This window comes from Montipora foliosa, chromosome 13 (assembly GCF_036669935.1).
Source record: "Montipora foliosa isolate CH-2021 chromosome 13, ASM3666993v2, whole genome shotgun sequence".
Lineage (NCBI taxonomy): Eukaryota > Metazoa > Cnidaria > Anthozoa > Scleractinia > Acroporidae > Montipora > Montipora foliosa.
Genome location: NC_090881.1, coordinates 31,591,067 through 31,611,066, shown reverse-complemented (window position 1 = coordinate 31,611,066; position 20,000 = coordinate 31,591,067). Strand labels below are relative to the sequence as shown.

General features: G+C 37.9%; 3 protein-coding genes across 4 annotated transcripts in view; all 3 read right to left on the bottom strand.

Moving 5' to 3' along the window:
* The window catches only part of LOC137983782 (protein turtle homolog B-like), a 13,410-nt gene extending 3,307 nt beyond the window's left edge, over positions 1-10,103 (bottom strand). The window contains exons 1-6 of one of the 2 annotated variants that reach the window (XM_068830962.1): positions 9,453-10,103; positions 8,811-8,922; positions 7,240-7,277; positions 5,003-5,078; positions 3,875-3,939; positions 2,783-3,136 (exon numbers count right to left, since the gene is read on the bottom strand). In XM_068830962.1, the coding sequence (XP_068687063.1) occupies positions 2,783-3,136; positions 3,875-3,926 (406 nt within the window). In that variant the 5' untranslated portion in view covers positions 3,927-3,939; positions 5,003-5,078; positions 7,240-7,277; positions 8,811-8,922; positions 9,453-10,103. The remainder of the gene's footprint in view (positions 1-2,782; positions 3,137-3,874; positions 3,940-5,002; positions 5,079-7,239; positions 7,278-8,810; positions 8,923-9,452) is intronic. The other variant, XM_068830963.1, reaches the window with a different exon arrangement.
* Positions 10,104-11,027: 924 nt separating this feature from the next.
* LOC137983783 (RNA-binding protein 7-like) lies at positions 11,028-16,255 on the bottom strand. Its single transcript, XM_068830964.1, has 2 exons — positions 16,054-16,255; positions 11,028-14,383 (listed from the first exon to the last, which is right to left on the bottom strand). Exons 1-2 carry the CDS (start codon positions 16,147-16,149, stop codon positions 13,874-13,876), a joined length of 606 nt encoding a protein of 201 aa, XP_068687065.1. The 5' UTR covers positions 16,150-16,255; the 3' UTR covers positions 11,028-13,873.
* Positions 16,256-19,396: 3,141 nt separating this feature from the next.
* Positions 19,397-20,000, bottom strand: part of LOC137983304 (DDB1- and CUL4-associated factor 8-like) — a 13,443-nt gene continuing 12,839 nt past the window's right edge. Inside the window, exon 14 of the mRNA XM_068830514.1 lies at positions 19,397-20,000. This exon is cut by the window's right edge and continues 809 nt beyond it. The gene's annotated coding sequence lies outside the window, so the exon portion shown is untranslated.

Below are 20,000 nucleotides of genomic sequence, written 5' to 3'. Positions count from 1 at the left end.
TTAGGAGGAGCAAAGAATTCGGAATAGACATCCTCACATCGAGGCTGTTATCCCTTTGCAACCTCTCCTAAAACCGGAATCGGACTCTTACCATGAGTAGTGTTCCTCAAACAATTAATAGATTTTAGAAATTAAAGCAAGGCACAGAAACAATAAATTACTGTCAAAACTAAAATTTGTCAACCCAGGCTAAACGTCATAAATTCATTTGCAAGCCGGTTAAATCGAGATGCTCTGTTATAGGCTGCACGCCTAATGTACCCATTACGTTGGCGATTTTTTAGCATATTTATCAATTCAGTTTTCAGCAAAGCAGAAAATAAGCGTAACGTTACACCTACAATACGGGCACCTGCAACAACCCCGGAACAACGCAGTTGGGAAATTGTACTTGTAGTTGATTTAAAATTTGGAAATACAACATTTTGAAAACGTTTGCCATGATCGACAGCTGAGGGAAACGTGTTTTTGTTGTGTTCTCTCGAACCTTTGAAAAAAATTCCTCTGGTACCCAGGGTAATTATGACCAGAGTGTAAATAAGCAAAGCTTGTGCTTTTCCTATGCGTGTACTTCTGTTGACAGTTAAAACAAAACACCGCCAAGGCTTTCAAATAATAAAAGATTTACCTTGTACAGGGAGGTGAGGCCAAACGACCTCCCAGGAATCATTGTTTTCTTTTCTTAAATTTGTCCCTCAAATTTGACGGATAATAACTTTCTGAGCAAATTTACAAGCTTTGTTGGCATAGTGATTTCAATGGCGTGTTCGTTTGTAAAGAAAAAAAGATGTCGTCCGGTTTGCTTTTTGTTTAAACAAACAGAAACATAATTGAATCTTAAAATGGACATTTCTGTTTCCTGCGCTAGCTTTTGGAATGAACTCTTGTTCTAGTGCCGCGTTTTTCTCTTGCGTCCTTGTTGAAGGATTGCTTCAAGACTCATATCTGATTGATCAAAGGATATCGAGGTTGAGAAAGGAAAGGGCGGGGACAATGGCACGAAAGCCAAACCTCGGCTAATACACACAGAGAAAAATTCTTCAGATTTGACAAGGAAAAGCAAGCCACTGAATCGGGTCAACAATGAGTAAAACTTTAACAAACATGGGAAATGAATTAATTTATGGACACTTGCAAGGATAAACTTTCCCCTGGGGGCAAAACAGTAAATTCATTGGCGGATCTTTCTTTTGTGGTTTTGCAGGAATATTAAAGACTTCAAAGAAAACTTTCTTTACCGAAGTCATTTACCTATTCATAGGAGTTCTATTAACATGCGATATTGTACAGTTCAGAATGTTTGCTGAAAGCTACTTGTAATTTTCTACGCCTACTTTCCAAGCAAACGATTGAATATTTACTTTTAGGAATCAAAGCCAGGTTTCATTGCAAATTTATCGCAAGACGTCCTGACGGACTGACTGAACAACGAAAAAACAAATCACTTATTGACCCTCAGAGAAGGCTGATGTTACTGAAGATACCTGATCTGTTAAGAAAGCGTGAAAACGTTAACAATAGAGAGATGATAATTAAAACCTTCCCGAGAATATTTCTTCCTGTAGTAAATAGCAGACAAAGTGGGTGAACTTTTCAAATTTCAGTCTTTGGGATTTGGGGTTTGTGTGAACGCTGCTCTACGTTTTCAGAACTTGTGTAAGAAGTGAGAGTTGTTTCAGCGGTGTAACTTTGTAAATAAGCCTTAACAATTTGATGCCCGCATTATAATAAGCAGTACGCAGATTTTAATTACCAAGGATTAGCGGACTGTCTACAAAAAAACCCGTACATTAGGAAATATCCGGTTCGTAAAGAACTTGAACGCGAAAGCATCCCACGGCCAATGTTGAAGCATTAGAATTTGTCATATCGCTTTAAAAAGTGAGTGTCTCTGTCATCACTGATATCGCTGAAACGACTGCTGGTATCTAACATTCGAAGCTTTTGAACCTGGGTTTTGAAGTAAAAGTTTGAACAAAATACGTTTCCTGTAAAGAATTCAAATCAAGAAAGCAGCATCAGCTGTACTTCAAGTGATATTCTCAAATTCATTTTGTTATTAAAAGTTGATTGCTTTCTACGTTCCCTTAATTTTCGAAAAATGAACATTTAAACCACTGTAATCAAAACAACAAGGTGATCAATTTTAGGCAATGCGATCGATTCAGAGGAGGTGGGCAGAGGGGTTTTAGGCGTAATGTTGTTAAGCGCAGCGATTGCAAGAGTTATCTTATTTATATCCCGCAATTCTATGCGTGCACAGAGGCAGTCTGTGAAAGCTTTTTACAGCGTTAAACAAAGGGACCCCATTGGGGAAAGGTGACGTTGTAGTTAAAACACGAAAACACAAAGGCGATCACAAATAAAAACAATAGGTCCAAACTTTCTTTTTTGTAAACCAAAAATGTTCACAGCAGGGCAAAATCATTCATACGTGACTGGTATAACCAATTTAGTTCAATTAAGAGCGCGTAATGAGAAGATTTTACACTCACCTTGCGGGATATTCGTCATATTGATAATTCTACGTATCGCTTTCAACTGGGTCCAAATGATATTAATGAGAAACTAATTTTTCAACAACACACGATAAAATTCTAATTCTAAAGTGCTGTTAATTAAAATTTAGACAGATCCAAATTTGACTGTTGGAAATCGAAAAAAAAAAATTGCTAACTGATTTGTTTTATTCTGAGGCGTGCTGTCGATGTTTGGTTTCGCACGCGAACCAGTAATGTCGGTTTCAAATCGCGTGCGCGAAATCAACAACAAATAGACTTACCAGTCACTTTCACAACTATCCATCTTCCGTGCGTGATAATTGAGCTTTCCGCACCCGATTGCATCGTTCTACAGCGATAAATTCCTGCATCGCTTTCCTTGGCACTAGAAAGTAATATCGCTGAACTATTAATCATATGTAGGCGACGCGAGTAACGTGGATCGATTATAGGTGTGAACTCCATAAACTTCATAAAAACTGCACTCTTTGAACCGTTCCTTCTCCATTCCAAAAGCTGAGAGTCTTGCCCGGGCTTCACAGCATCACACTGTAAAATGGCATCTGATCCAAGCCTTACTTTGATTTCTAAAGGAGGGCGTCTTCCTCCGCCTGGGTCGGATCCTTGCGTTGAACCTACAATGAAACGGAAATGGCAAGTTAATCACACATTTCAAATTCATGCAAACGCTCGCTTTTTGAAAAAGATTGCTGCATCACACATGGTCGTCTTATTGTTTCATTAAAGATACGATCGTTTCTTGGGCGCTTTGTGGCGTTGATGACTGCCATAGTTACCCAGCAGTAACATTGTGGAAGAGGAGAGACGTTTCGAAGCGAACAAAGATAGAAATATGGTGACGCCGGAAAACTCAGCGGGCAAATATATAAAAGGCAACATTCAAATTAATTCGTTAGCGTTGTCCAGGCTAAAGTATTATAACAAACGCTTCGAAATCAGGAAATTTCACGTCGACGTCAGATTCGGCGATAGCGATGTGTATAATGATGACAAAGCGCGCACGGCTAGCGAACTCCAGGAAACTTACAATACGACAAGTGGCTTTTAGATACATAAAAATTCCAATCGAAAGCCCGTAAACTCACGACTAGGCTTGCTACTAATTTGACCAAAATTGAGTATCTCATTTTAGTTAAATTATATTGAAAAGCTTTTGTTTAGTGCATGTTTGGTTTTAATTCAGCAATTCCAAGAAAGTATTGGACGCCTGATATTAGGATCAGAAATGTGATCAATTTGTTGTGTTTGATTTTTGCGAAGAAGCGTTTGGAAGGTCACTTAATTTACGCATAAATATCTTAGATTATCTCAAAAATAAAGGGAAAATAACTGAGCAACAGCTCCAAGCTTACCTCGTTGAAATGAAGTGCAAAAGCAACACATCCAGAAGATAAACCACGACATGGCACAGTGTACTCTAAAATATCGCAGGAAAAAAACTTGCCGGTTAATCGGGAAGCGTTCTTCTATTATTTCCTTCTTTACATCTCGGAGAGTTACATCATATGTCTAACGGCCTTTTACTCATGGTTGCGAAAATAACACTCGAAAAACGCGTAACGTTAACTCCAACATACGCCGCCGAAATGGACATAAATATCGACGAGAATGGCAACTTAGACAACAATCCTCTTACAATGGGTCACGTATGAGCCAATAACGTCACGAGTTCATTATGCGAGCTGACAAAAGTGAATTGATATAACACAGAACGGTGAACGCGTGGGTGTATGAGTGATTGTTTTCTCTGCGCGTTTACTCGCGTGGAACCACCCAAGAATCGTAGAAATAATGATCTCTTGATGCACTTCTTGCTACTACATACTTACGGCAGGAAACAGTTCGTTTGTTGCATTTTTACAATACTTAAATACCAATTTTCAGGCAAAATAAAACCGGAAGTTGCAAAGTCAGTCGATTGTGTCAACTCTTGTTCACACGAGAGCACAATAACTTACTCTAAAGGTGTGCAATGTGACGAGATCAAATTACATTGAAACAACTACTTGAAAATGGGACAATCCGGGTTAAAGCTGGCCAACGACTTGTTTTGCTCAAGGAGTTCAAGCACCCTGAAATCAGAGTCCAGTTGCTTTACAAAAAAAAATATGAAAAAGAAGTCTGAAAAATCAGATTGATCCACAAGAATCACTCCACAACGACGGGAATGATCTCTAGCGGCCAAGGGGTTTGTTGAAGTCGCGTCAAAACAAACGATGTTTTCTTGGTAAATATTTTGTAACCGCGGAAAGCACTTCAGCTGTCGGACGCCGCTCAAAGTCCCTGAGAGACTTTTTAAAAGATAGGCGTCACACAAGTTTCACCTGAGGTCGAAAATCATTTAAAACAAATCCACAAAAACTACGAAGAAATTTGTTTTCTGAAAATACTCATTTCGATACATCAACAGACTGAATTATTTTAACACGACACAAACTAACATTTGCGTCCAATAGAAAAAACAAATGACTGATTCATACCTGTGGTTAGCCAGCGAAAGTTTGTGCCTCGCCTAGCCTCAAGAATTCACCCCAGGGGCTGTTTCTGACTTTTGACCTATTGATGAAAACGCTCAAGTTCTAGATTTCTAAGTTTTCAGTAGCAATGCCTCTCACGCTGTTACCTGCTCGGTTCACTTTACAACCCAATTATTGTCGTCTTTCATTTAAATCGATCTACAGTTTGAACAGAAGGAGTCGAGAGGAGGGAGTGTAATTCCAGCTTGAGCGTTGCTGTGTTACCTAACGCTCTTTCATTTCGAATTACTCACTTCTGGTTTACATAGGGGAATGTGTTTCAGATCAATTGAGGGTGTGGAGACCGCATTATTAATTTTGATCCAGAAGCAACTAACCACGAATCTCACCGGAAGGACGCTCAATTTTTTTTTTTCACATTTTTTGTCCGTTTCTATGGTGCTAATTCAACATGCCTCCTGGACAATTTCAGGAAGTCTTCTGCATTACCAATCTTTTGCCCAGCTAACTGTGTTGCTCCAACAGAAGAAGACAACAACAAACATCGTTTCCCTTTAACATGCTAATACTTAAGAACAATATTTTCTGTAGGAGAGAACGAACTGAATGTGTTATTCGTTTTGTCTCACGAAACTTCTGACGAAAAGACACTTATCATTATAATCTTGCGGGCGTCACGAGAGAAATGCCGCTAAAGTGGACTTCTGGTTGTCCCATGGAACATCCCATGATTTTGACAACACAAATCATAATTTGTTCTTCCACTCGTGTGTATGAGAGAGACAACTTAACTTTACTGAAAAAAAAGTCGAGAAGAACTCAAATTGTTCTAAAATATACAAAATGAATTCCCCAGCGTTTAAACGGTTTTCTCTTGGTTGGTTGTATGCATGTGGATCGCAATTGAACACTGTTTTTAATTGAGAGGAATATAATAATTGTGTTTTCCAACAGGTGGATGTTTAATTGCTAGTTTGTGTGCATGAACAGAGTTACTGTTTACAGACAAAAAAATGCGCCGGACCAGTGTGCCAGACCACAAAGGACACATTCATTCAGCTCAGTCTCGCACTCTTCCTTTCAATGAATTTGCCTAGATCACAATGGACACGCTTATGACAAAACCGTTTAAGCAAGAATTTCGATGCCAATATGCTTACACTCATATGACAGACACGTCCTAACAAAAACCACTCTGATGTCACACGTCAAAGAGATTATGAAAGAGTATCAATACCTTGAACTTGTTCCCTTTGATCGAATGGATCGAAAGGCCTTTGTCCTAAAGCTTTGACTGCTTCGTTACCCACTATTCCTCTCTATTTCTATGCCTTTAAGTGTTTATAACACAGTTAGGACTTACATATTTGAGATAGAGGCAATTCTCGCTAAACATTTACCCCCGGGCCTTTACCTCTTTAGGAAGAAGATAGCCGATGGAGGACCCACTGACACCATTTCCTACTTCTCTCTTTGCGGGAAGGAGAGTGGTATATCGAACGCTATACTGTTTTTGCCTTTACATAGAGGAGATTGGGCGGCATTGAGTTGATACTGAGCTTAAAGTTATAAATATCCTTCGCGACAAGGATTCTCGCAGATAAAAGAGGTCAGAGAGCAGTTGGAAAGCCGTTGTAGGCAAGGGTTCGAATCCCGTTCCGGTCTCGTTGATAGCTCCCGTGGCATAACAATGTCTTGGGTTCCCGGCAGCCTGGATTATTTTCAGCCTTACCATGCAACTGCAGAAGTTGCTTTTTGTCAACTGGGATGATCGCAGTTTCCTTTGCTGCGACCCGTTATAAACCGCATTTCAAAATGTATAACTTTGATGTATTTCACTGTCATGTAGTCTTCAAACAATTCCTCATCGTTTATTCAGAATGTTTAAGTTATCGTTTATCTTTCTTAACTTTAGAAAACGAATAAACTGTTCAATAAAGGAAAGCTAATTAAAATGAAGCCAATGTCCTGCTAATGTACCATACACTCTCTATTCCCTCGTTTTAAAAACAATTTTGATATAGTTTACGTAGATTCCCAACTGGAATCGAAAAAACAAACAGTTTAGTGTGCAACTGAGAGGATTTTTTTTTAATGCCCGGCCTTGTTTGTTACAACTTTTAGCAACAGATAAACATGGAAGTTATAACTATACAACTATACAACTACCATGAGTGAAGTATTAATTCAGGTTCTTATATGGAGTTAGGTACTATGAAAAAAACAGACTGAATTATTACCTTGAAAACCGGAACTAAATATCTTAAAGTTCAAAGCCCTGTTGAAAGAAACAATGAACAAGTCACTCAAGGTTAAGCAGCAATAATGAGAAGAGAAACACGGTGAAGGAAGGCTGGTCTTTCAGACTGAAGTGATACAAGCAGCGGGACAGTTTCTGTGAGTCATTTGACATGAGTATTTGTACTGTACCTTAGTATGCCGGGGTAGAATCAGCGACATCCAGTATCAGCGCATGGTGATTAAAGCTTAGAAGCTCAATTGCAGCTTAGCAGCTCAATTATTAGAACTGGCGAAGACCACGAAATTACAAATGAAAATATCAGAAAAGAATCTCTCAATTTACGAGGAAGAGAGACCGGACCGTCATCGACTCAGCATGCAGCAAATGTTTCCAACCGAGACAAAATAAACCACATTAGCATGAGACATAAGAAAAGTAAATATTAGAATATCGGAATATAACTATGGATTTTCAGCAATGAATCTCCTCGCCCGCCGCACAGCCAACAAAAAACACGCTAAAGAACGAAAATCAGTTCACATTTATTTTAACGCGAAATCAAATGAGAAAATCAACTTTCGTTCATTGAGATTAGAATGTATGTAAATATTTTATTGTATGAACTATTTCCATCTTTCAATCAAATTTTACTATTTTTGCTGCAAGCTCATATTTTTGTCTCATGTTTTGGTTAGTTTAAGTTAATCATGGTTCAACAGGAAAATATGTCAGATTCTCTTTGGTTTCAGTAAAATGAAAGGAAAGTTTGAAAACAATGGCCAGTCACACGTCAGATTCGATCCTACCCTTTTAATTAATATTATTAATCGCTTCACACGTACATAATCATACAATACTGAAAATATTTGCGTAAAATAAAATTTCGTCAGTTCATAAATAGAATCCTAGTGTCTTCATTTTCGTTTTGTCCACCCAATCACTCTTCCTTCAGTTTTTTTAAAGCAAAAGAGATTTTTTTTCCAGTGTAGGACTGACTCTCCATACTTGAAAACACCCATAGCAAAACCGTGCGCTAATATCTTAAAGTTTGGAATTGTTTGTAGACAAGGTTATATTAAGCAAGGTTTGAGTTAGCGTCACAGAAAATGAAGCTCTTACGTTGCGGCTTCTATTTTAAGGCCAGCCTTGGTAAATTAGGCGCCAATATCATGATTGGTGCTCCACTGAGTAAGCCAGAAAGTACTTTGCGAACGTTCAATATCTCAGTTTATGTCTGGAAACTCCAACTTTAATTGGCTGAGAGAACCTCTGTTAAATCTCTACGCAAGATAATTAGATAACAAATTACTGGGTTAGGATAACCATGTCATTCTAAAATCAATTTTCTTTATTGGAATTTTTGTTCTCTTCACGGTCCTTTAATTTATAGCACAGAGAAAATGAAACACAGCAAGTAATAGTCTGCAAAATTCAAATAATCTTTTTTTTTTTCCTTGACAATACTGTTGTGCAACCAAAGATAATGTTCAACGGAGTCAATTAAAGAATCTGACCCTCCCACTTTACATTGCGCGCCCACATTACTGCCAATTGTTGGTTTTCACTCACGTGATCAACAGGCATGTTTTTCAACGAAAACAAAAGAAACCGTTTGCGTAATAATAGAGTTGAATTCCCGTAGGATTTGGTCGGGGCTCCAACATGGCGGAAGTGACGTCATCTGAAAACCGAGAATAAGGAGGTAATCACCCTGAAACTGAAAACATGGTTTTTTTTCTTTTATGCGAGTTTTTACTGTATCCAAGAAGCGGTGCGCACATAACAGAGCCGGAATAACACAGGCGCGACTACCAGCCGCTGTTTCGGGACACGAATGAAAACTTAGTTCGATAACAATGTCTGCGGAAAATTTGTTTGTGAGCGGTAATTAGGTTCTTCGACATTGTTTTTGTTTTCAGACGAGAAACATAAGACAAATCAAATATTGGATTCGACATTCTCACGACATGACTAAAACTTGGCAACGGTATTTGGCATTCAAGAACTTGCTCCACGTTATCATGTAGTGGCAGCAGTCAGGCTGAAAACATAGCTACCCACAGCACGGTCTTGCTTGCCAATCTTTTACATCACGCGAAAGACGACGAGTATACTAAAAATCAAGTTCACTTTGGAGTTGTTGAGGAACTGGTCCCCTCGATGTCCGAATAAAAAAAGAGATCAACAAGATCGATTGTTCAACAGCCTTACCGTTAAAAGGGATGGACTAACGATGATGCCGCCGCGCGCAACACTGAAGTGGGTACACCGCAAAAAATATAACTTGACAAGATGTCCAATGAAACATAATGCTCATAAATCATTCCTGCAGTGGAATAAACTTTAAAGGCATCACCTGACGTAAACTGAGAAGATAAACAAACGGATTTAAGCATACGTTGATGCACAGCTTTCCGTGAAAGTGATCGATAAGTTCCCCTGGCAAGCACGTGATTCCTGGTTAAAGCAGTCCGAACCAAATCACGACATCACACCAACCACAAACCTGTTCACAAATGGAAGATCTCTACCAAAGAGAGCCGTTTCTCGCCAACGGAAGAGTTACGGATCAAACGTTAAAATACTTAGTTTTTGTTCTTTTTTCAGATGATTAAAAGAGTTTTGTTTATAAGCGTCGTTAACTGTTCCGTTTACGGTATCAATATTAACCACATCTTGACGTAACTAAAAATGACCAAATCACACTTGAAGACTTATAAAGCCAACGAGGCTCGAGTAAGAATGTGTAAATCCGACCAAGTACTGATGGAAACACGAAAAGTGAAAGCTAATCTTTAACGTTTTACTCAGCATTTTTCAGAGTAGTGCTTGAACATGATTAGTGGACTTTGGAAATATCTTAAAGCCCGGAAACAATTTGTCTCTCGAGACACTGCGAGCGGAAAAGGTGCACATTACAATACTCAATAACTCTACATTCCATCTCAGTAACCAAGTCACGATAAAGTGATCTTTCATTTTCGCCGTCCTGTTTTTATTTCAAAAACATACAAATATTCTGCTGTGCACAAATTATTATTATCATTATTTTCTAACTTACGGAGTCAAAGAGGCGTAAATTAAAGTCCTGTGTTGTAATAGTCAAAAAATCGATACGGAAAGAGGGAAAAGATATTATTGTGGTGAGAGAACGAACTACATGGATGTATCCAAATACAAGATGCAGCCCATTTTCACTTCTTTTGTGAGAGCCATTACGCCCCGCGCAGCCGCAGTAGTGATCTGCTTCTTTCGTTACCATGATGCGCAAGAGGCGTCATGGGAAAGTACGGCATTGAGAAAGGGCATTGTGTTTCTGCGTCTCAATCCAGGCCCCAGTTGTTAAAACGATGGATAGCGCTATCCACCGGATAAACCACTAACCAGTGGATAAGTCATAGCAAAACCATTTACGCTATCCAATGGATGGTTACTTATCTGTGAATAGCAATATCCACCTTTTGAATGACTGGGGCCAGGTGTATTTAGTCAAGTAATGTGATCTTTGTATTTGATTTCTGGCTTCATCGTTCACATTAGAATATCCGAACGCTTTGAAAGACAAAAACTCCAGGTTTGCTCTTAATAACTGTCTCATTTTTGAACTATGAAATATTCAAAATCAACAGAAGAAATCATTGGTTAATCAGTTGCTGTTGCAAAATGAAAGATAAATATGTTAAGGATGTAGGCAAGAAAGAAATTGACGCACTGTAGGAAAATACGTTAAATTTAAAACTAAAAATTTGTCTTAGAAAGTATAGGACGAATAGCACTTCCGAAAGATAAGTATGGATAATTCTTTTATTAAAATAGATATAATAAGTCGAAGACATAAGCATCAAACTTTATCATCTACATTGAAAAGTTAATTCAGGAAGTTGTCAGGGAAGATGTATTACATGTCTTATATTCGACCTGCCAAAAACCAACTTTAAACTTTTGCAAGATGAACTAAGTTTTTATGTATTATGGAAGATGACTAGTAAAACAAGAATCTCCCATTCGAGCTCACCTTACGCCTCAATAAACGTGTCGCAAAACTGCAGTCTTCATTTTCCAAATAGTTTTTATCTCGAAATAAACGGTTCGAAAAGATGCTTACCTGATACGTACAAGAGATGTTCAGGGTGTTTTCGTCGTTGTTTAGGAACAACATATAGCACGGTTTTTTTAGATCCGATCAGCAAGTTTGTCTTGAAATAATACTATAAGTCGCGTTTGCTGCCCTGAAAATGTACAGCATCAATATAAGCGGGTGTCATTCATAAAACACAGAGACCACATGCACGAGTTTGGAATTTATGCATCGTAGGCAACTGAGGTCACCGATAAAAATGGCCACGTTATGACTGCAAATGAATCTCATAGATAAATTTACAATGTGCTCGTCACAGCACTGCTTCAAGATGGTTTTTCATTATTAAAATTTTGGGTTAGTGTTCTATTTATTTTATTTTCGATTCAATTACCATAAAAACATCATTGTTTGTATGTTCAAGATTAGAGATTTGGAGAATACTCTTATGTGGATTTTTACGAAACTTAATTTAGCACACTTCAGAAGCCCTTTTTTCTTTTCGATTTGTTGAAGGTATAAATTATTATGTCATTCTCCTAATAAATTCATATTTATAACGCTTTTTTCTGGTAGTAAATGAGATCATAGTGAAAAATAATGACATTGTTAAAATGTATGCAGAGGTCTCAATAACCTCCCCGCACCCCCCCCCCCCCCCAAAAAAAAAAGTTTAAGCTGGTTGCTTGACTAGAAGTAGCATTTGTCATTACATAAACTACAAAAATCAACTTTAAACACTTGCTTTTTCTCTCAAATCTATTCTTGCATCTCAAAAAAAAAAAATTGACAGCATGGGTTCAAATTTGAAATATGTTTATTACATCATTTCATGAAAGAGAAAGTTTTGCATATAACGAATGTAAATGAAAAATGAAATTAACTTAAAATTTCAAGGCAGTTAAAATTTGGAGATCAAATTTCTGTTGTCTCAGTTAAAGAGACTAGGTTTTCAAAAGTACAGTACTGTACACATTCTGCCAACTACATATTTTTGTCCTGAGACCATTTTGGTAAAAAAAAAAAAAAAAAGCAACATTGTCCTTTCCAAATTTGTGCACTTTAAAAGAATTTCCCCCACTTCAAAATAGGTTTTGGAAGAAAGATATATTGCTCTGATACAAACTGGACAATGAAGACTCAAACACAATAGACCCAGCTTCCCTAGAAGAACTTTCCTTTGTAACAGCATGGCCCAAGGGATTTGTAAAGGAGACAACTAGGACAATTTAATTTTAGAGCCCTTGTTTCTTTCCTCCAAAAAATAGCTGAGAAACTATGGTCCCAAGTAAGTCTGCATTTGCAGTCGAAGACATAAGAATCAAACTTTGTCATCTAAAAGTCAATTCAGGAAGTTGACAGGGAAGATGTAGTAAATTTGACCAGTAACTCAAAAACCAACTTTAATGACTCCTGGGGGTCCCCCATTGACAAGTAAATTGTCTGGCATTAGACAGAGTAAAATACTAAGTATGGCTGGTTTAGGCCACTTTAGGGGTGAATGGGTAAATGGGACATAGTTTTTCAGTGAGTGATTAAATCTGAGGAAATATTAGGGGTGCTTTCGATTGACCGTATTCCGGAATAGGAATACAAGGAATAGAAGTTTGAAATCCTTTGTTTTTACAGAGATTAACTTTTAAATTGTCAAACACCTGCTGAAATGCTATTTTAGACACATCTTTATAGTTGTTGCTTCAAAACGCCAGATGTACCGTTTTAAATCATCACTCCACTTATTCTTAATCCGGAATTGGGTCAATCGAACGCACCCTAAATGTGAGAGGAAAACTCCTCATGTGGTTGCAATAATGTATGTGAAGCAATGATTATTTACTGGGTGTGTAGAGTGAGGACTGAACATTGTGTGTATTAACTTCTTACTAACCGAGTGCGAGGGCCGTACTGGGGAATATTGGCCCGAGGTCGTGGCAGTACTGACCGAGTGCAGCAAGGCCTGTACAAAAACGACCAAGGGCCAATATTCCCCAGTACCGCTCGAGCTAGCTCGGTTAGTAAGTAGTTTATTATATGGCTTTTTAATTACCTTTTGGTTCGTTTTTGCATGCCCGTAATCGGCCCGTGGGCATTACTGGAGAATAATGCCCTACAATTCAGTCACAATTAGCCAATCAGAGTGCGTGTTATATCGGCTACAAACACAAGCCATATAATAAAGAGCAATAAAATTAGTATTATCATCTACAGTGTAAATAGAGCAATAACAATCATCATTATTGTTATTATCATTAACTGTGTGGATAAAGCAATAAGAATTATTATCATTAAGCCACTGGCCAATGTTTACAATCACCACCTCAATAAGTGTGGTTCACCTTGGTCCTTCATAGAGCAGATGGAAGGGTATTATGCCACCAAGATATCCTTTTTCACATAAGGCCCTTTCATACAGAAACCACTGTGATTGACAAGCACAGCAGTTGTTAAATAAAAGGACCAGGAGGAGAGCGGACAAAAGAGAACACTTCAGTTTCTTGTCAAGGAAGGGCTGTGTCTGACAATTAGTCATCACGTAAACCAAATTTGTGGGTTACTACTGAGAATAATATGGTCTCAACTGTCTGTTAGGCATTTGACAAAACTGTGGACTTGTTAAACGACCAGACTGTGGGCTGTTTCTTCTGGGATAACCCTGTCCTCCATTTTGTTGCCATGGTGATGGAATATCCCATTGACCTCTGGGCGAGGAGAAGCCTTGCTGAAAGTTTCTGTACGGACCATCTATCAAGAGAGAGGGTGGAGTTCCAAATACTGGCCTTGGGCTGAACTGTCCACTCGGATTATCAAATAATGGTCTCCTTAGCTGTGAATCATCTGGTAACATGCAACCATAATTTGATGGACTTTGATTTCCAGTAGAATTTGAATTGCCATTCTGTGCTGCGTGATTAACAGATATTGGTCTTCCATACAAAGGAATGCCATCCATTAGGCAAATAGCATAAGGTGCTGAAACCTCAGATGAAAAGCTTACAAAACCATACGTTTTTTGTTTTCCAGTTTCTTTGTCTTTTGGTATGTGAACAGCTTCAAGTGGTCCAGCCTAAAATCAAAGAAGAAAACAGTTAGCGGTAAATTGAGCACCTTGATACAGACAAGATTTCAATAAACCTTATTTTAGCCTAAACTATGACCACTTTCATGAGCGTCTTTAAAACCCAGAAAGGTCTTGGTGAATGATTTTTAAACAATTCCTAACATTTCGAAATTTGTGAACTTGTAGCAGACATGAAATAATTTTCAAGTAGAAACACACAGTTTTGAGTTTACGATACATGTTTCGGATGACCAACATTCACCGTCAGTTGGGAATACAAATGAACCGCTAGTCGGTGTGATATAAAAGATAGCTAAATAGGAAGTATGAATACTAAACTAAATAACAACGTGAATGTGGGGCACTGCAAAATACAATGATGGAAAAACAATGGGTATTTAACATACAAAAATTAAAATGAAAGTGTTAAATTGACATGATTAACTTGCTTGCTTAATGAGGGGTTTTCCCAACCTATGTGTAAGACCTCCTTGATTTTCAGTTGAAAAGGCGTGAAGCAGGGCGTGGAGGCGGTGTCAAGGATTGAAAAGCAATTCTCTGAGCACAAATCTCTGCATGTTTCTGACCCATAAATGTGCTGAAAGATGTGCGAGTTCTCATCGGATGTTAAATGTTCATGAAAACGTGTAGCAAGATGTCGGTTTGTCTAGCCGACATAACAGGCGCTACAGCCTGCGCAAGAAAATTTGTAGACAACACGGGATTGTGATAAATTAGAGATGGCATCTTTGGCATTAAATAAGTTCTTGTGAGTTGCTACTCGAAAATTCCTAATATATAGCTTAGATCTTCCTTCAAAGAAGGGAGTTATTGGGAGGGTAGAACAGTGGTGGACTTATGCTTTTAAACCATGGATAGATCTTCTCCTTGGTACATCAGTTCTTCAAAGAAATCTTAAATGCACTGTAGGAAAATATGTTGAATTTAGAACTAAAAATTTGTCTAAGAAAGTATAACAATTCTGAAAGATAAGTATGGAGAATTCTTTTATTAAAATAGATACAATGAGTTGAAGACATAGGCATCAAACTTTATCATCTAAAAGTCAATTCAGCAAGTTGTCAGGGAAGATATATTACATTTGACCTGTATACATGACTCAAAAACCAACTTTAATGACGCCTGCAGGTTCCCCATTGATGAGTAAAATCATCTGGCATTTGACAGAGTAAAATACTAAGTACGGCCTGTTTAGGGGTGAAAGGGTTAAATTTTGCAACAAGAACTGAGTACCTCAATACAGACAAGATTTCAATAAACCTTACTTTAGCCTAAACAATTACCACTTTCATGAGCTTCTTTAAAATCCTGCAAAGTTCCCTTTAAATGTTTGCTTGTGTTCCCTTTTTCCCAGCTTTTTGATTCCTAAAATATATGACATTTTCCCTCTGTTCCCCAGTTCAAATTAGCCATGTTCCCTTCTTTGCCAAACCCTTGGGAGGGCCTCGCTAATGTCCTTGCCTTGTCCCAAATGCTCGAATATTCGAGAGCACGCGGGAGGCAGTCAGGATCTCATCTACGGTAACGTACTCCTTGTCTTCACCAGTTTATATTTTTAATACAGGAGAATAGACCCATTATTAAGGTTAAGCTGGTTTGTGAGAGGGCATAATAAAGTGGTTTAAATTTGTACTGTTACCACCTCCATATGGTACCTGTAGAAAGAGTTCCCAAAGAATTTCCTCCGTCACACGGGCTTCAAGGTTTCCGACAAAAACACAGCGCTCATCTCGTTCGACAAAATTAGCCATAATTGATACTTTAGTCTCCAAATGTGTAAATTCAAACTTCGTGCCAATCCCAAGAAGTTGTCAGAGCGGAAGCCATATTGAAATGATTTGCACCCAGGCCCTTTTACTTTAAAGAGTGGTCAGTTCTTCTGTGGGGAGGGGAGGGAGGGTTTAATATCTGATGTTGGTTCAGAGTGTACATATCATATGAGTATGTGCAGGCTTAAAATGCATTGAAAAACGATACGAGTATTCAATAATCTTAGCATGGGTTAAGGATATGCACTACAGAATGAACATGTTAAGAACGGGGCAGGTACAAAACACAGGTCAAAGGTCTCTGTTTAGGCTTGATTACCATGCCGCTGTTTCGGGAAGTCTCTGTTTTACCAACACATAAACAACCCCAACCGTTTAGCAATTCTACCCCCTATTAGGCCTAAAAACTCTTGTTTAGGTCTAACTAAATAAGCCCGAGGTTAGCTTTATGAATATCAGTAGGATTCTTTCTGTTTGTTAAAACAATGGCCTGTGACTTGTGAGGCATCACAGGTAGCCCAAGCTCAATATATGAGCAGCTCTTTATATGATGACCTTCGCATTGTTATGTGACTCGAGAGATTTGCATATTTGTAAGGATTTGTATGGGGAAAATAACGATTGTTTCTGTGACCTATGAAAACAGCGATTTAAATAAAAATTGTCTTATCTTACTTTAGTTGAGTGTTTTTTTCCCTCCTGTTTGGTCTTTGAGCCGATTTATGGCCATTCCTGTTAGTTTTAGAGGAACCGGTTTGCTCCTTGGGAAGTATATATAGAGGGAGCAAACCGGTTCCTCTAAAACTAACAGGAATGGCCGTAATAATTATTGTAATTTTATTGTTTTCTTTTGTTTAACCCATTGGCATCCAAACTGGCCGAAACCGGCCAGACTTAATATTTTACTCTGTCTAACGCCAGACGATTTTACTCGTCAATTGGGAACCCCTGGGAGTCAATGTTTTAATTAAACAGCACTATTTCGTACAACTCAGTGATCTGTATTTTACACAAAGTCTGTTTCAACTCTAAACTCTATTGTTATCTCAAATTAATAATAGTAATGATAATAATAATAACTTGAATAATAAAATAATAATAATAATAATAATAACATCTCGCATCCTAAGAAAGATACTTTCTATCAAGAAAGATAGACTTCTACCTCATTTTAGCCCTAGGCCCAAGGAATGGGCTCGGCTGTTGTGTTGTAAATCAGCATAAAGTTATAGGAGATAATAATAATAATAATAATAATAATAATAATAATAATAATAATAAAGAATCCAGACCTATCTGCTTTACTTTAACCCTTTAAGCCCCGAGGGGTTCCCCATTGACGAGTAAAATCGTCTGGCGTTAGACAGAGTAAAATCGTCTGGCGTTAGACAGAGTAAAATCTATAAGTGCCATTTGGCACTATCGGGGCTGAAAGGGTTAAGCATATAAGAAGAAATTTGATGTGAGGGGGGTGCGGGTCGATCATCACGTAAATATTGAATAAAGAATAGAGGGGGAGGGGAGGGTTACCGAAAATTTGATCTTTCCAACTTACTCCCCCCCCCCATTTTACATAAATAATGACTGGTCCCATATGCTGAACAGAAATGAACTTGGAGAAAGTTATTCAGTGAAAGCAAAGGGTTTTTGATTTAGAATACACACTACCATGACTTTGTATTTATTAGGCAACAACAAGTGATCTGTCAAGATAGCTGCTCACCAAAGTAAATTTTTTTGCTGTCACAAACAAGGTAAAGGAACATTAATTTTAACTTGTGAAAAGGCTTAAATACAGCCGCAAGAGAACAAATAAGTAAAGTAAGGATTTCTTTGTCTCCCGCTGCACAAAAGAACTCTCCATGCAAAAGAATTAGCCATTCAAAGTACATTGCGAGTTCTAACTTTCAGCAAGTTTATAAGTATAGGTAGAGCTAAAGTTACTTTACTTAATGTTGGTAGTTCCTTCAGCTACAAGGTTGGTATCAATGGAAGCTGACGGTGCACCCTTTGTCCCCCTCCCTCTGTTAGTGCTCCATTTTATGGGTATGTAAAGCTGTAGCTGTACAAATCAGAGGAAAGTCGAAACAGACCTCTGCGTGTCAAAGTTGAGCACTTAAAAGTGCCAAGCAGACATGTAATGTTCTGTTTATTACATACAAGTAGATATCGATGAAATGTCATTTTTGAAATGATGAAAAAGTGGTCACTAACCGCTAAAACAGGAACATTGTGTAACATGAACATGTGTAACAAATCATGATAATGTAAAATTTGCAATAAAAATGTTAATGTAGTAGAGAGAATTATATTAAAGCACAAAAGTATCTTACAATGAAGAGGAAGCTCGCGTGTTATTGGCTAATTGTGTTTGTTACCATGATGACACCTATATTTTCACATGTGAAAGATAAAAATGATATATGTTCGCTGAACGTGGTGAAGATATGATTTTTTAGTAAAGGAAAAATCCTGGTATTTCATTGCTATCAGTAGCTATAAAACAAAAAAAACAACATCATTCTGTGTTGTGTTTAGAAAAAGAGCTTGCACAACTTTTGGTTATCCCCTGCCATTCAGTTTAGTTTTAACAAGAAAATATATGAGTTCCCACGTCAGGTGTATTACACACTACACAGAAGTAACTCTGTGCATGCTGTGCAGACCTATTGTCACTACAGATATCAACCTGACATTCAACCACACTCTGGGTAGAAATGAACAAAATGATATGTGAAATGAATCATATATTGAACTACGGATATGAAATTAAGTGAACCTTTGATCCTCGCAGTTATAAACGGCATCACAAGATCACAGGTTCAAAACCCCGTTGAAGTCCTGAGGATCATAGTTTCACTTGATTCTAGGTATTGTGAGATACCCACAAAAACATAGCCAATTTTCCTCACTACCAACCTGTACGCTCTTCACCCACTGTTGTCAATGGTCAGAGAGTAGATTTCAGAACACAAATATGGTTCTTGAGAACGAAGCTATAGCATGATGGTTTACTCTGTTGTTGCTTATGCATTTCATTTCCTTTTGAGTACAGCCTACCCTCAAATTCTTTAATCCTTTGACACCTAAACTGGCCTAACCCGGCCATACTTAGTATTCTACTCTGTCTGACACCAGAAGATTTTACTTGTCAATGGAGAACCCTAGGTTTAATGTCCCATTAAAGAAAACTAATAATAAATTATTATTATTTAGTTCATCCTTTCACTTGTAATTAACACAAATTTTAATCCAACAGATCCTTCCAGATCAAGGCTTATTCTACAAACTTTTTAAATGCTAGGTCATATACACGAACACCACTATGTACAGTACAAATTTTATGACATTATACACATGTAGCTCTCAACTGCATCCTTGACCCAAACCAAAGAATAAACCACCAACTCACTAATTTGTTTGTAAACAGGCATTGAAAGGAGAAATGTGAATGTTGGTAACTTAGATCTCCACTGCTCAGCTTAAAAACTTCTCAGACTGATTACATTTTAAATCTAACCATGCATGTACTGACTGTCACAAAACATTTACAAAATTATTATTATTACATTTACATTTACAAAACATACCCTGAAAGAGTCTCAATGTAGCCTGGGCAGTAATGAATGAGCTCTTCTCCTCAAGATTCTATCACTTCTCCTTCACTTATCTTCATTTGATGTTTATCAATCTAGTCAATCAGTGGCTACAGTCTTGGGACATACACCCTTTTAAGGTGGTTTTCTTACTCACTTTGAATAATAATTATTTCTCCCCTCCCCTCCCTTCCCCTCCCCCCCCCCCCCCCCGAACAATGTTGTCAATAGTGAACA

Bases quoted from the DNA above. Each gene is read 5' to 3' on its own strand.
- LOC137983783 (XM_068830964.1), bottom strand. From the start codon at position 16,149: ATGGCTAATTTTGTCGAACGAGATGAGCGCTGTGTTTTTGTCGGAAAC. The intron at 14,384-16,053 runs GTACCATATGGA...CTTTGATTTTAG, and splicing joins TTTGGGAACTCTTTCTACAG to GCTGGACCACTTGAAGCTGT.